The following is a 16,455-nucleotide window of genomic DNA, read 5'->3' as shown; positions in this document are numbered from 1 at the left end:
AGTACTTAAAATACCTGCACTACACATTTTGCTGTTCATGGAGGCACGTAAACTAGTACTGTGTTTTCAATGAATGCTTAGAAGATAAAGAAAAGCTAAATATATTTATTCTTGCTAAATATATGTGCATGTTCAGATAGAGTTTGTTTTATTGGCTGAGTCTTTTCAGAGCTTAAATGCTTCCTGTTAAATTCCTGTCAATGGTATTGAAGTATGCTCAGCAACTCCAGTAGAGGTTTGTCCATTTTTCTGCATACTGTAGGAAAGTCAGTGTAGGTAGGAAAATCAGAAAAACAGCTTTCCAGACCATGGTCTGATGCATTCATCCAGATAGCTCTTGTTTCTTCTCTCACTGCTTTAGTTTTTAAAAATCAGAGCTCTCAGCTTTGATTCTGCTGGACTACTGAATCTCACCTTCACACATCCTCATTACTCAGGTTGGCGTGGCAATCAGTTTGATAGAATATCTCCTTGAACAATCAGGCAGTACAGCTAATACTGTTCCTAAGGGGGAAGAGAAGGTTCAGGAAACTCTCAGAATTGTCAAGGTTGTTTTTTGAAATTCTTAAAGATGAGTGGCCATTTTACTGACATCAAAGTCAACAGTACTTATGGACTTCAGCTAGAGAATCTGATACGTTTTTTCTGCAATGGATAAAGCAAAGTCTGTGGGCTTGAATGTCCACTGCTCTGCTCCACAAAAGAGCTTTGAGGGTTGTATGGTGAGAATGCTTTTATATAGTTTATTTATTGTCTTTATTCCTGGAGCTTGATACGGTTTGACTAACAAAAATTTCAGCAAAGCCCCTAAATTGCTCTGATTTACACTCTTTTTCATAGTAATTTTAGAGGGAGTTGAGAACACAGAATTACTGTAGCGTGCCTAATTACACTTCATATATAGCCCATATTTCCTCCTAGCCTTTAATCAAAAGTCCTCTTCCCTTTGGACAAGAGTATTCTGAAAAGTTACCTATGTTGCTATATAAGAAGGAAGGCTTTGAGAGTTCAAGGTCTCTTTAAAAGTATAACAATGTGGATCCATATTTGTATTTGTTAACTGATTTTTTTAGAAGAAAGAAGTTAAGGTATTGCATGTTCACAAGAAAAGCAAAAAGTCATACAGAATTTGAAAATTCCCTGTGTTTGTGCTGCATATGTTGTATAAATATTTTTAGTCTCAAAGGCAATAAGCGTTTTGGAAAGTTGCCTGGTGTATTTCATTACGTTGACTGCTTGCTATTTTAGCCATTGCTTGGCTTGCTACAGTAAGATTTTCAAGCCTATAAGATTTTAAGCACATTGAATCATTATATTTTTTGCTATCTATTACCATATTCGCTTACTGTGTGTTTGTAAAGGTAAATTTCACATATGTACCATATATATATGATGGTGATTTCAAAAAGTGTTCTATCAGAAAGAAAACTTTAGTAGTCTTTGATTATATTGTCTTTATACTGATGGACAGGATTAGACATCCCTCATTTAATTTGCATAAATGAACTGTTTTAGTGTAACCCACTTTCATTTTATATATTTAAAAAAAAACAACCAGCCAGGCTAAAATTTTCTCTCCTATCTGTTACTGACTTTGTAATCTAAGTAGTCCCATTGAAATTAACAGTTGTTTTTGTTCTAAGGAAGTTATGATGGCAAAGGTAGCACTTCTTCTATGGAAGTATAAGACTACTGAGCAGCAAGAGGCATTGTTGGCTGGCAGCCCAGGATTTTGACTTGGATCCTGTTTGAAGAAAACATTTGGCATACACATTTGCAATAGACGTCATATGGTGATGCTTTTATGTGTATAAGGCAACTGAGAGATCTGCCAGAACTACTGGAATAACAGACATGATGTTTTCTGTGCCCAGGGATTTACTGATGGGGATTTATCCAAAATTCAGTTTGGAGGAGCTAATGTCTCAGGATTTCAGATAGTTGACTACGACGATCCTTTGGTGTCAAAATTTATACAACGTTGGTCAACGTTAGAGGAAAAAGAATATCCTGGTGCACACACTAGTACAATAAAGGTACGTCTTGCATTTGTTTTAACTGTGACAGGATGAACAGGAAGCAATGGGATTGGATGAGAAAGACAAGAGAGAAAAGCTGACAAAATCAGCTGTGCCAATCTTAATGTTTTCTCTGGGGTACTTTTAGCATTCTCTATAATTGTGCTGGTTCAGCAGAGATACTGCACTGTCAAAGAATGTTAAAGACAGCATCAGTTTTTCTTGTATAACTGTAAATCTTTGCCTGACAACTTGTTAGGAATATTTTGATGTGATATATTAAGTAGCAGCTGACTTCTTTTTGATTTGTCTCTTTCTCCTAGTTTTAAAATGTTCTAGAGGGGCGCATATGTAGTCATACACATGTTCTCAGGAAGCACAGATCTAACACTTCCTGTCCTACCAAAGAAATGATAAACCAGTTGCTCTGGGACAGGTGACTAAATCCTACAAAAACTTACAAAATTAAACAGTGTGCCTGAGGTACAGAACTGTGGTCTATTCCAGGTCTGAGTGACTCAAGATGTGACGTTGTGCAAAAAGGTAAACTTCCTTGCCTCAGCTGTCCCTCTGCATAAAACTGGGATAATCTTGTCTTTTCTAGCAGTTACAGAGATCAATTATTGCTTTGGAAATTTAATGCAATCATAAATTTTATTAAAAATGATTTAAGTGTATTTAAGTGATTCTCAAGTGTATCACCACAAAAGAAAGAAATGGCAAATGTTCTAAGCGTAAGTTTTTATAGGTTCAGTATGAAGTATTTTCTTGACTGGTAATGAGGTGAATAAAAACCTTCTGCAAGAAATGGAACATGCTGCAAATTCCTGAAACAGAAATCCCTTAAAGTGCCCAACCTTAATGTTTATTATATATATGTAGATAGATAGATAGCTTATGGGTTCTTTTTTTTTTTTTAATACCGTATTTTGAAAACGTATTTTGAAGCTATATTTTTTCTGTGGTTATTTTTGTATTTAATCTTTTGTTCTTTGAGAGAACAAGTAAATTTTTCATGTACTGTTTGACAGAAGAAGCTAGGGCCCGTGTCATGCCTTTAGATGAAAATGGCCTCAAGAAATGGCCTCAGGTCGCACCAGGGTAAGTTTAGGTTGAATATGAGGAAACACTTCTTTACAGAAAGGGCTGTTAAGCACTGGGATGGGCTCCCCAAGAAGGCAGTTGAGTCCCCATCCCTGGATGTGTTTAAGAACCATTTGGATGTGGTGCTCAGGGACATGATTTAGCAAAGGGCTGTTAGAGTTGGGTAGGATGGTCAGGTTGTGGTTGGAGTCAATGATCTTTAAGGTCTTTTCCAACCTGAGCAATTCTGTGATTCTAGATGCATTCTTTTTATATTTGTGTAATATGTGTTTCTGTCATTCAGGCAAAAGACAAGGGATGAACTGACTGTGGATGATTAGTAAAATTCTTTTTGTGTGTCTCTGGTTTTCAAGGGATGAAATCTACCTACCTTTGCTAATGTTGCAGAATCTTAATCTGGAAGTAATCACAGTGAAAGGCATAAGTCAAAAAAATAGTTGCAGTGATTTGTTACAACATACATTTGTCATTTTATCACAGTTACTATCTTTACATCTTCCTTCTTGGTTCTTTTTGATTATATTAGAAATTGAAGGCCATAAAAGAGAATATTTGGAATATCATCTAGTTTTGGAGTTCGCTTTTTTATGGATAGGAAAAATAAATGAAAAGATTTTCATAAACTCCATGTTTCAGAGCACATTTTAAATTAAATTAAAATGCCCGATCTGATTTTTTATCTTTGTTTGCATAGTATCTCCACAAGGAATATATGGGATTGCACTGCTATTTGGATAGAAGTTATATTAAATTATCTGATCATTTATAAGTGAGAGGAGTATTGGGGAGGAGGAGGGAGTAGATGTTTGCTGCAGTGCTTGGAGAGATTGGTTGTATCAGTTGCTGTGTTTCTTAGCATAGGTTTCTATCTTTTGCCCTTGTACAGATGTGACTTGTCAGGTTCCCTTCGATTATGTGTGAGGCACAGAGATGTCATATTTCATTGCCATCCTAAGGGACCTAGAGGCAGAGGAGAATGATGGCCACAGCAGAAACAGGGCAAGAAAGGCCTTCAAGCAGTCATCCAGTCCATCCTCCTTGCCTGAAGGCTGAATCGAATACACCTGTGTAATTCCTGATGGATAGTGATTTCACAGCTTTCCCAGATGTTCAATTTAAGAGCAAACACAGACCAGCTTTTTGCTTTTTTTGTCTAACCTAAGCTAGGCTTTGTCTCCAGATCCCTTACTGCTGTCTGCTACTTATGTATGAGCACACTCTCCTTCTATATTTGAAGATGGCTGCTGTATTTGTCCTTCCTGCTGAACTAAATAATCCCTCTTCCCTTGAATTTTCTGCCCTCAGATCCTTTTGCTCATCTTGCTCTAGAATCTTTCTAGTTGGGACTCATCTTTTTTGAAATTCCAGGCTGGGTTCTGCTCCTCAGCCGAGTGCTGCACTGTTCATGGCTTTGTGTGGCTCAGAGCCATTCTTTTCAGTGCTTCTTTTTGTGATACTCTTTTTACCACCATCATGGCACAGTTCAACTACATTTGTCATGAAATGCATACTGACATCCAGAGCTTGTGCTGCATTGCTTTTCTGTACTGCTGCCAGTTTAGACAGTCTCATCCGAAGTCTGTGCATTTAATCATTCCTATAAAATACAGGATTTTACATCTATTCCTGTGGAGCTGTGTTCCTTGTCTCTCCTCGAACAAGCCATTCCTTTTTATTAGTATTCTAGTCATGTGAGTTATCCTGTGCTTCTTGGTGTACTACATAAATGTCCAAGTAGTTGAGGTAAAGTAACATCCTTTTGGTCCATTCCATGATCTCAATGAATAACCTTTCTCTCTTCTGATTTTGAGGCAGTAATCCAAACTGCCACTGTTCATAAATAAGCTTATGCTACCAGTTCCAATGGATTCTAGAGTTCTAAAGCCATGACAGCAAAATCTGTGTGAAACAGCTTGGTTTATAGGATTTTTGTGTTACTGATATATAACTCAAAGAAGCTTGAATGCCTCTGGCTGGTAACTATAGAATCATAGAATGGTTTGGAGTGGAAGGAACCTTGAAGATTTTCCAGTTCCAAATTCCCAGTGTCAGAGGTTAATGTTAACCTTGATATTGCGAATGTTTTGTTGCAGGCAATAGCATTGCAATTTTCTTTTGGTTTCCTATGTTCATTTTGCATTATGAAGTGTCACCCAGTGGAACACAGCCCCAGTACAGTCACTTTTCCAGAAGAGTAGTTTGTAGAACTCTAATACCACAGATGCTGAAAAGAGGACCTGGATCAAATTCAAAAAATATTCCTTTATGGTTTATAAAATATTAATTGAAATATTATTCCACTTTTAATGCACAGGTGACAGAAGACTTGTTACTGTGCTATGCCTGTATTGATAAATGCACAAAATAAAAAGATTCAGAAAGATACTCGAAACTACTGTTTTGCTGGCTTTTTTCAAAAGGACTTCTCATCTTTCTAAAGGAAAGCTGATATGCTCAGGGTACCTCAAATTAAATTTAGAATAAATCTGTTTTAACTGAAGGTGCTGTCAAGTCTCTGCATGCAGTTCTTTAAAGAGCCAGTAATGTGCAAATTTTGAAACAGTCCACAGAGCAGCAAGACAGAAATTGAAGTCCTGTTTTGCTGCTTTTTTCTTTTTGTGTGTGAGTTTAAATACATACAGGATTTTCAGAGCTTTAATGTCAGGGTATGCCTAAGATGATGTATCCATACACATCCAAATGCTTCGACTTCCTATTAACACTTACAGTGAGGGGCAGCCTTTGGTATAATTTCAGGTGGAGTTCATATCTTTTGAACATTAGTGAGACATGCAGAGTACAAAGTCATTCTACCTGGTCGTGAGCTTTCATAAGACAACTGAAAGCTTGGTAAATGCAAGAAGTATTTATTCTCTACTGGCATAAACACAATGGAGCCCGCACACAGAAAAGAATTTGTGGCTGCCCAGTTGAAAAACTAAAGTAGCTCAGGCTTATAGAGAACACCACTGTATTGGAAGATGGCAACAATCCAATGGCCACTGAAGTTATTTTCACTGCCTTAAACTGCATCATGCTGGTACATTATGTTTCAGATGTTCAGAATGTGTTAGATTGCTTTTTAAGGTGTGTAATCCCTTTCCCACGTACAATCAATGTGTAGCTAAGAGCAAAATCATAAGTTATTCTTTCTTCTGATTTTTTGACTTTAGTAGTTCCACGTTTTCAATTTCTTTTCTTTAAACAGCAATCTAGTATTCTAGAACTATTATGAGATATATTTTTTATCAGAGCTAATGTGTTTATAGAATCTAAAATGCCTGTTTATGGTACAGAACAGTGTGCTGTTCATGGCAAAATTGCAAAAGTAGGAAACTGCTGATCTGAAACTGGTAAGTCAGGAAGAATGAGCAGGGAGTAATGCATAGCTTTTGGTTCAACTCCTCAGGTGCTGGTATACCTCAAGAAAGGAATGCACAGAACATGCAGACAGATATGAAAGCTTGCAGAAATAAGTAGCATTTAGAGGACAGCAAAAACTTTTTCAGGCTGCAAACTCAGGAAGCAATCTAGATACTACTCAGCACAAGTGTGCAGTTTGTGAATTAAACAGTGCCTTCGTTTTAGAGAATGCTCATTGTGATTGTGGCATGTTAAAATGATTTTATAACACCTGGCACTCAGTAAAAGTTGTAAGGTCTTCTGTTGCATCACATACATTTTTAATAGAGAAATGTGATTGACAATGCCAAAATTCAAGCAATTCAATGTGGATCTTAAAAATTTATAATGATTAAAATGAATCCATTTCAATAATATTGCGTAACTTAACCAGGAGATGAACTGCTTGTTTTTTGGCTCTGTAAAACTGTAGTCTTGCATTTGTGGGGCTTTTCTGCCTGTATTTTTCTGTCTTTGTGTTCTGGTTTCCTGATTGCTGGAGATAAAAATACGCATCTAGCAGCTCTAGCTACCTGATTTTACTGCAGTTCTGAATACCGATATCCAGTCTTGTCTACTTATAAAAATATATGTGAAGAACAAGGGTGCAGGAAGTTTCATTGTGAAATGATATGCTTCTTTTTAATAACTTAAGACTCCTTTGTATAAGTAATTGCTCATTCTATTTTTTGAAGAGAACTCAAAGGATGAAAGCTGTGGGTTGTGTAAGGTATCACCTGCAGGTTTGTCTCAGACCCTGAGAAAGAACTTCTGACACAGATCCTTCAGTCCTACAGGCATGAGTGGCTGAACTGTGCCAAAGGAAAAGTGCTTGCAAGTCTTCTGAGGATTGTAGCTCACTTTTTTCAGCCAGCATCTCAGTTACATACTTGGGCAGCTGTGTGTATTATCAGCTAGAATCTAGGGTGGCGGAGTAGCAAACATGAACTGTTTATTATTCAGTGGAAGTTGCTACTTCTTGGTTAAATCAATGACCTAAGTAAGGTAAGATTGGCATATTTGATTTGCTTCAAAGTAATTCAAAGGAAAAGGCTTACAAGAGACAGTCTTTTCCCTAGAGAAAGTAGGCAAATACTTGGGGTATTTGCTGGCTGGGGTAGGTGAGACTTGATCACGTAGGTAGGCAGGGTTTGCACTTTTTTTTTTGGTAAAGACTTATTAGTATTCAAATTAGATGTTCTGGGCAGTTTTAGAACAGTGCAGTGTGTTGATTTATTTATTTATGGTAAGTGAACTTGTGCAGGGTAAATCGTAGCACCGTGTCCCCGTGCCTTGTATAGCCCTCCATTTATGATGATTCAAAGTGCATTAAAACCAAGCTCAAAGATTTAGTGTGGCCTTATGTAGTAGGCTAGTATGTAGTATGTAGTAGTAGTACTACATGTACTTACGTACTTTATGTAGTAGTCTAAAATTTAAATCCAATTAATCCAAGGAATTTGAAATTTCAATTTAGGCTCATTGCTACAGCAGTATTGTTAAATTTCTGAGATAATTACTAGCATGTATTCCCTTGGATCTGTGTAGGACTTTCGACTGGCTATGAGTAAAAATAGCATAGCTGAAGAGCCTGCTGGAAGTGTTGGATTCTTACTATTCACATGGTATTATAAAGTGGCTGATAGCAAATATCTAATCTCTAATGATAATTATTAAAATAATTTTAATTAATTACACCAACCAGAGTTTCTTCTTCTGGAAAGTAATGTGGGATACATTTTTATAATCATCTCAGGATCTTTCTTGGATGAAAGCTGAGTTCTCCAGGGGTATTTGTCGTAGATGATAATGCTTGAATGGCTGTTTTAATCAATAAAAGAACAATGGTTGAAAACTATATTTCAGTAAATATTTTAATAAGTAGCAGTTTACATTTAAAAATGTCTATCTTCTTTTAGTCACATACTTAATGATTTATCACTACCTTAATTATTAATTTTTGAAGTGGAAGTGCCTTGTGCCGGAACATATGAACTGAAAGAGGTTCCAGGGTGTTTCTAGGGCAAAGCAGTGAAGAAAAAGGGCAGCACGGGTTGGTAAGCTGCTCTTATGTTGAGAGTGGCAAAAAAAGGTCATTGCTGTAAATGGAAAGTGGACAAAAAGGTAATACACTAGTATTTGTTCTTAGCTTTTAAAAGGATTCTTCTGTAGACTAGGAAGGTGATTGTGTTCTGTTGCATCCTGACTTCCTCTTACAAAATGCCTTTAAATACCCACAGACCTAAATAGCACTTTAGTTAAAGATGCTTCTGAACACTCAGATTCATTTTTAGGAAGACACAACGTAGCTTCATTCTTGATCTTATTTGAAGCCTCTTACATATGCATATTAGTTTAGTTTGCAGCAGCCAGTTTGAATTTTCCAATTTATTGTACTTGCACTTCAGCATTCATAATAGGTCTTTCAAGCCATTTCAAATCTGATTTTTCACGCGGGCAGATAGTAAATAGGACACTGGAATGGTTTTGAGCTAAAAGGGAAGGGGATTCAGATTAGATATTAAACTTTTTTTCTCAGGGGGTGGTGAGGCACCAAAGTAGTTTGCCCAGAGAAGCTGTGGACATCCCATCCCTGGAGATGTTCAAGGCAAGGCTGGATGCTTGCTTGCCCATGGCAGGGGGGTGGGACTGAGTGGCCTTTAAGGTCCTTTCCTACCAAAACCAGTCTGTGATTCTATGGTTGTATTTGAAGGAAAAAAAAGAGTTTTATGGAATCATACATCTATGAGTAAAAAGACTGCATTCTTGTTGTTTAAAGGTAATTATCAATAGCAGTTGCATTGGTCTTTTGCAGCCGCTTTCGTCTTAAGGTTGGAGGTAAAATTACATGAACAGATGAGATTTTACAATTACTTCGTCAGGGTGGTTAGTTTCCACAAACAGTAGGATGAATTAGAAGTAATGCTTTTCATAAATAAATTCTGCAGGTTCAAATTCAAATAATTGTTTTTATTATTTCTGCCAAGCACCATGGACTCATAAGCAAGTAATTGGTGTTAATTTGTTTTTTTTTTTTTTTTTCCTGCAAGATCCATGTGCTTATTAAAGGAAGAAAATGTCTGTGACAACTTAATGTGTTCAAATTAGCCTCTGTACTTTACTGAAATATTGCAAACAAGGTGATAAATTGTTCAGCGAATCATTGGAAAAAAAAAGGCTGGTGCAGAGCAGTAAGGCAGCCTTTTGTATACCCACAAAATACAGAGACACACTTTTGAGTCTTTATTGTATATGTTGCTTTGATTTATATTATGCTTATATTTGAGTGTGCTAAAATTGTTTAAATATAAAGAAAAATACTGATCATCTGCTTTTCTCCACTTACACTTGCAACAAGGAGTGCTTCCTTTATTACCTCTTTGAATCTTACCTCCAGCTGAGGAAAATACTCACATCTGCTTTCTGATCGTATTTTTCTTTAGCTCTATTGGTGATGTAGGGTGAAGAGCCCTCTTCTATACCTGTTTAATCTGAATTCAGCCTTTCTGAACGCTGTTTCAGCTGTATGAGCCATTCTAGCTGAGGTCTCCCTGGTGTGTTGTGCAGTGGTCTCTGGCTCAGTCTCTACTTGTTTCTTTCTCACTGTTCTGTTACTTTTGGACTGAACTGCTAGTTTGTAGTCCCCATGGGTGGTTTTCATCTGTTTTACTGTGTCTACAGCATAGGCATCTGTATCTGAGCTGTTTACCCTGGGCTCCTCTAATAGTTGCAGAAGTCACTGCAAAAGGAATTAATGGAATCCGTAGGCAAGAGTCACGATGCAGTCCATGCTTCATAGAAAGTGACAACAAATCCTTGAGCACTTCAGAGCATTCAAGTTTATATTATCACCTTAATATCATAGCTCCAGAATTATGATAATGTAGGGCACCTTCTTGCTTATTCTTTGCAAGGCTTTAATAATTACAGGCAGTTCTGCAGGAGCTGTGTAATAGTATCAATAGTATTTTCTATTAAATTTTACCCAGTTTATCATCTAAAATTGGAAGTAAGTGAAATGAAGTTAGTTTTAGAGTACTGTGAAAGTAGTAGTCTGTAAGAGCCCGTTCCACTTCTAGAGAATAATATTCCAGGTCTTGCTCCCTTTGGTTTTAATGATGCAGATTTGAACCTGAATGAATCTCTTATATGACGAAGTGAATCAAGACAGTGCTAATGCATCTGTTGACTCATGACGATTGTCTTTACACTTACAGGCACACGAGCACACTCCTCTATTTGCTTGAGCAAATGTTATCTGTACGTTACCTCCTGCTTATGGTCACGAGGTCTCTTATTTGGTCATGAGGTTTCAGTTTGGCAGTGTTAAAAACTATCTACACCTTAATGAATAAATGTAATAACCTCCATGAAGGTTATTAGGAGCTGGTGCAAGAAATCATGAATGGGATGTTTGCTTTTGTGACATCCCCTACAGCGTGAGGGTGTGAAGTGTTTGGAAAATATATTGAGATTCCTAGATTAAACATGATTTAACCTAAAGCACATGTGAATTTCATATGTGGTTGTACGCAGAAATAGATGTGAATCAATAGGCAAAGCCCTGCACAAAGTGAATATGTGACTGAGTTGTGGATGTTCAGGCCTCTAATTATATAACACTAGGATTATATTGCTGAGGTAAAGGATTAAAAAATCCCAGTTATCAAAAGAAACATAACTGAGATGCCATTGCAGCTTCTCAATTTCAAGGCTGTATTTCCTCTGCCACTCAATGTATCGGTGGTTTGTGACAGTGCTGTATGCTAAGCTTTTCTCAGACTGCAATAGTGTATTTCTATATGTATTTCTATTTCTATAATGAAAAAGCTACTTTTGAAACAGCCTTGCTATCGAGTCCCCATGAAAATGTTTCAGTATCTTTTCTTCTCTCTGTTACCTTCTCATCTATAAATGCGTGTTCTCATTTCATCACTGCAACTCCAGTGGTAGAAAATAATGTCAATTCCAGCCGGTCTTTTACTTTATTTTCCTGTTGTTCTGATCCTTTTAAATATTTTCATACCAACCGCTGTGAGAACCTTCTTGAGAATATTCACATTAATCATCCAGTAAGTTTATGCATCCGAAAAAGAGTTCCACCTTTCTTTTCTTCCTCTCCAAGGTCTGGTGGTTGCATACAAAAATGACCTCAATTCAGAGCACTGCTTTGGTTAGAATTACAACAGCCTTCTGCATGGCTTGAGCTAGCTAATTAAAATTCTCATTAAAGTCTGAGCCATTGAAGCAAAGAGGCAATACATCATTTCTCACTGCTTTAGAGTTTATGTATTTTCAGCATCTAATAGCCTTCATAGGGATCATTGCATTCATTCATAAGGCTGTAAGCTCTTATATTCTGTCCTGTATTTCCAAAAATGGGTGTTAAATTTGGAATAACTGTAATGTTCGGTAATGTTCTGGACTCATAAAATCCGTCTACCTAAGTCCTCTGTGTGTGTGCACATGTGATTTTTGTTCAGTTAGTTACAATGCAGAGTTTTCCAGTACCTGCAGATAACTACCTTTGACTGTTTAGCCCCAGCTGCTGATAGGTATGATGGCGAGATTCTTCTGTGATACCTCAAAAGTTTTAAGGTATAAAGCTCCTTGTATCTGTCAGATTAGGAACGTGGGGCTCTTCCTTGCCTGTCATTCTTTGAGAATTGCCATGTCTTCCTCCAGTCACCACAGCCCATAATGTATTTTTTTCAAAGGGTTGCCTAGATATTGCCTACCAGCAAACAGCTTCTCTCCTGATCCTTTGTCTGTAACAATAATTTAAACACATGTATATACCAATATACTTTGGTTTTGTGAGTCTATATGTAGGATGACATATATCATGAGTTCTGTATATAAATGCACCTCCAATGAAGAGTGTAACAAGAGTAAAAAAAATTCTTATTTCTAAAGGCATACTCAGGTTAAATAGTGGATGTTATTTTTTCCCCTTTTCATCTCTGTGAACTTCAGCCATATCTGGACACCGAAGTGTTACACATTTGTGATGAGAAATGAATGGAATTCACGCCATGAAAAGAGCTGTAAATTTTCAGTTCAGGCTTATCAGCATTATCTTTCCAACACTCTTATGGAGAGCACTGTACGTTAATCAGTGCAGGTGCCCCTCAGATGGCAGTGACCTCAAAACAAAAGGACGGCGTACTGTCATCTGTATTTTTAATGTATTCCCGTGTCAAATGGATGGAGAATGCTAGAAGTTATACTGAGGTTGAAGCTGTTTTTTAATGAAATATTTTCACTCCTTTTCAGTATACATCTGCTCTGACCTATGATGCTGTGCAAGTGATGACAGAAGCTTTCCGTAATTTGCGTAAACAGAGGATTGAGATCTCCAGAAGAGGAAATGCTGGAGATTGTCTTGCAAATCCAGCTGTACCCTGGGGTCATGGTGTAGAAATAGAAAGGGCATTGAAACAGGTAGCATCCCTAGAATGAATGCTGAGATGAGTGCATGTATGAAGTCTTCTATAAATGCTTGAAAAGAGCTTTGTAGTCTTCTAACCTGCCTGGATCTTGTTGAGAATAATGAGGAAATTAACTCCGCATCAGGAATTTGTTCCTTTGCTAAGTTACATTGGGTACAGAAAGTGTCTAAACTGAATGTTTGTGATAAATCAATAATTATTTGTGGAAACAAAATTCATTTTTCTTAAAAGGAACATAATTGAATTCACTTTCGTCTTCGTCTATATAGGTTCAGGTGGAAGGTCTGACAGGGAATATAAAGTTTGATCAGAATGGAAAGAGAATCAATTTTACGATAAACGTCATGGAACTCAAAAGTACTGGCCCTCGGAAGGTAATTTGAGTTGTCTTACAGTGTCTTTAAAGGTTTTATCACACTAAACAGAGGGTTAAGGTAGGTAATGAAACACTGCAGATGAGTTAAAGCATGACTTGTGATAATGTGTATTCAGAGATATATTCTATGTTGGTCTTGCAGAGCAGAGTAAAAGCACCTATTCTTTCTAACAAATAGAGTTTTTATTTCTGGTAAGTACTATATGACAGTATTTTCCTTTCGGCTTTGTGGGTTAAACTTCTTACTTTCTGATCTGAAATACTGCATGTGAGCCAGTAATTGGGGAGATATACATCTGAATGACAAATACAGAATACTGCTTTTCAGTAATGTTTGTTTAAATGTGATTATCTTTCTGCTGCAATTCGAAATCCTTTGGGAGAAGCCATTTTATCGTGTCTTCCTAATCTGGAGTATTTGATAACAAATCAATCTCACAGCAGATGACATTGCTTCTAAAGGTTCTTGATGAAAATGGTATACTTCAACCAGAATAATGTGAGCTAATATCATTAGCTCGTTCTTGTTAATATTTGCTATAGTAACTGTAAATAGAAATATTTATGCTGATAAATCCATAACTAAAATAGTTCTCTGTGAGCATAAATCTTGGGCATGGTAATAATGAATTTTTCTGTGGAAGTTCATATTCACTAGTGTCTGTGCATCCTAAAAACTCTCTTTAGATTGGATATTGGAGTGAAGTGGACAAAATGGTTGTGAATCCCCTTGATGGCCCTCTCGGAAATGAATCTTCGGGACTAGAGAATAAGACTATTATTGTCACCACTATTTTGGTAATGAACCTCATATTTTGTCAGAAGATAGTGTATTCTGCAGTGATTTGTTTCTCCTGTTAATATTAGTTCATTTCCTGTTTATTTTTTGAGGTTGTGGTATGTCACTCATTATGATACATTAATAAAATCCAGAAACAAAGGAAATGCAATTTGGTATGCTGTTTTCTTCTGTAGAAGACAGATTGTCATTGACTGGGAAGAGAAAATCCTAGAAAGTTATTTCTTCTAGTCCAGAAATCAGGAATGAAATACCTGCTTCTGAAAAAGGGAGCTTTAAATGATGTAGCCACAATAGTAATTATTAATCGATTGCTTATTAGGAAATGAATGTTACCAGACAGGAAGGAGACTCATTTTTGCACTTCAGAATCTTAGCTAGTATGGACCGGTAAAGTATGAGATAAAAAATAAAGTTATATTGTAATTGTTTGGAAAGTAATGTTATATGTTGTTACACAGCAACGTTTTTGTATTGCAAAGTTTCTTTATCAATTTGGTTAAGTCACAGGCTAATGTAATGCCAGTGGATGCAAGAATGTTTGGATAACAGTTGAGCAGAGAGGAGGTGTATTGCTTTTAACGTAACGTATAAACCACCCATAGTTTTGCTGATGATAGAACTACTGCACATCTGTAGATATATATCTTTTTCTGTGTAAAAACTCAATATTAATTCTAGCCTGAAGAGCCAGAAGTGTGTTTCAAGGAAGGAACATAGCCGTGAAATAGGAAATAATTTCATTTTATTAAGACAACAACAAAAGCAACTAAATGCCTTTGCCTTCTTCTATCCAAACTGTAAGAGAGAAAGAAACAGATTTTGGAACTTAGATTCTCTCTTCTCTGAAAGCGTAACTCCTGTTAACGTTCATGGTCATTATTAACATACTGCTGGGATCTCTATACCTGTAAGTATTGTTATTTGTATATGACTGTGAAGAATGTAGCATTTAAACCTTTTACAGAATGCATCACATTAATCATGTACGGCTGACATAATGGCACCTGAATCATACATGCTATTACTGTCTTTTTTTTTGCTTGTAAAAGGAAAATCTGCTAATCTAGGAAATGCACAACCTTTACATTGTAGCTAAAGCAAGTTCTTTCTGTGCAGGAGTCCCCATATGTTATGATGAAGAAAAATCATGAAATGCTTGAAGGAAATGATCGATACGAGGGCTATTGCGTGGACCTAGCTACAGAAATTGCTAAGCACTGTGGATTCAAATACAAGCTCACAATTGTTGGGGATGGCAAGTATGGGGCCAGGGATGCAGACACGAAAATATGGAATGGGATGGTTGGAGAGCTTGTTTATGGGGTAAGAATATCTATTATAATAAAACAATTTAAAAATGCTGGGATTTGTGGGATTTGGCTTAGTTCTCTTCATGAAGTAGAGGAAAATTATGTGGTTCCTCTGATAAAGAATTAGTAACTTGTCTTAGAATAAAAAAATAATAATAATAATTAAAAAAAAGTAAGGCACAGAATTGGATTTTAAATGTAAATGAAGTTGGGAGGGAAATGAGTACGTATTTCACCCTCCTTACGAGGCAAAAGGCCTTCCTAACACTTTTAAATGTCATATACTTTTAAAAGGGCATATTCTCATAAATTGGGAAGCTCAGAATATGTCAACCATATGGTTGGTTGCATGTGTTTCTGAAATTTTCAATATGACATTTTCAGGGAAAAGATTGTTAGCCATGTCTGCTGTCCTGTTTTCATTTATGAAATCAATGGAAACTAAACTATGATCATTATATTAGCTATTATTTTCTTTCTTTTTTTTTTTTTTTTTTCCTTTGCAGAAAGCTGATATTGCAATTGCTCCATTAACTATAACATTGGTGAGAGAAGAGGTGATTGACTTCTCAAAGCCCTTTATGAGCCTGGGGATATCAATAATGATCAAGAAACCTCAGAAGTCCAAGCCAGGAGTGTTTTCATTTCTTGATCCATTAGCATATGAAATCTGGATGTGCATTGTTTTTGCCTACATTGGGGTCAGTGTAGTTTTATTCCTGGTCAGCAGATTTAGTCCGTACGAGTGGCACACAGAGGAATTTGAAGATGGAAGAGAGACACAGACTAATGAATCAACTAATGAGTTTGGGATATTTAATAGTCTCTGGTTTTCCCTGGGTGCCTTTATGCAGCAAGGATGCGATATTTCGCCAAGGTTGGTTACTCGCCTTTTTCAACTTTGTGCATTTTTGGTCTCAGCCAGCGGAGGTTCATGGTACATATATTTTCACTTGAAAGAAATGCATTATTGTGTTTCTTTTTCCTCAAA

At 36.7% G+C, this 16,455-nt stretch overlaps 1 protein-coding gene across 9 annotated transcripts in view; it reads left to right on the top strand.

Moving 5' to 3' along the window:
• Positions 1-16,455, top strand: part of GRIA2 (glutamate ionotropic receptor AMPA type subunit 2) — an 85,269-nt gene that overhangs the window by 46,946 nt on the left and 21,868 nt on the right. For 8 of the 9 annotated variants that reach the window (XM_042829749.1, XM_042829744.1, XM_042829752.1 and 5 more), the window contains exons 6-11: positions 1,875-2,036; positions 12,801-12,968; positions 13,246-13,350; positions 14,040-14,150; positions 15,271-15,477; positions 15,971-16,341. In XM_042829749.1, coding sequence (XP_042685683.1) covers positions 1,875-2,036; positions 12,801-12,968; positions 13,246-13,350; positions 14,040-14,150; positions 15,271-15,477; positions 15,971-16,341 — 1,124 coding nt within the window. The remainder of the gene's footprint in view (positions 1-1,874; positions 2,037-12,800; positions 12,969-13,245; positions 13,351-14,039; positions 14,151-15,270; positions 15,478-15,970; positions 16,342-16,455) is intronic. The other variant, XM_042829746.1, reaches the window with a different exon arrangement.

The sequence above is a fragment of the Centrocercus urophasianus genome, unplaced genomic scaffold (genome assembly GCF_019232065.1).
Source record: "Centrocercus urophasianus isolate 14NV4802_14NV808 unplaced genomic scaffold, USGS_Curo_1.0 seq_32, whole genome shotgun sequence".
Taxonomy (NCBI): Eukaryota; Metazoa; Chordata; class Aves; order Galliformes; family Phasianidae; genus Centrocercus; species Centrocercus urophasianus.
This window is presented reverse-complemented; position numbering and strand designations above follow the sequence as displayed.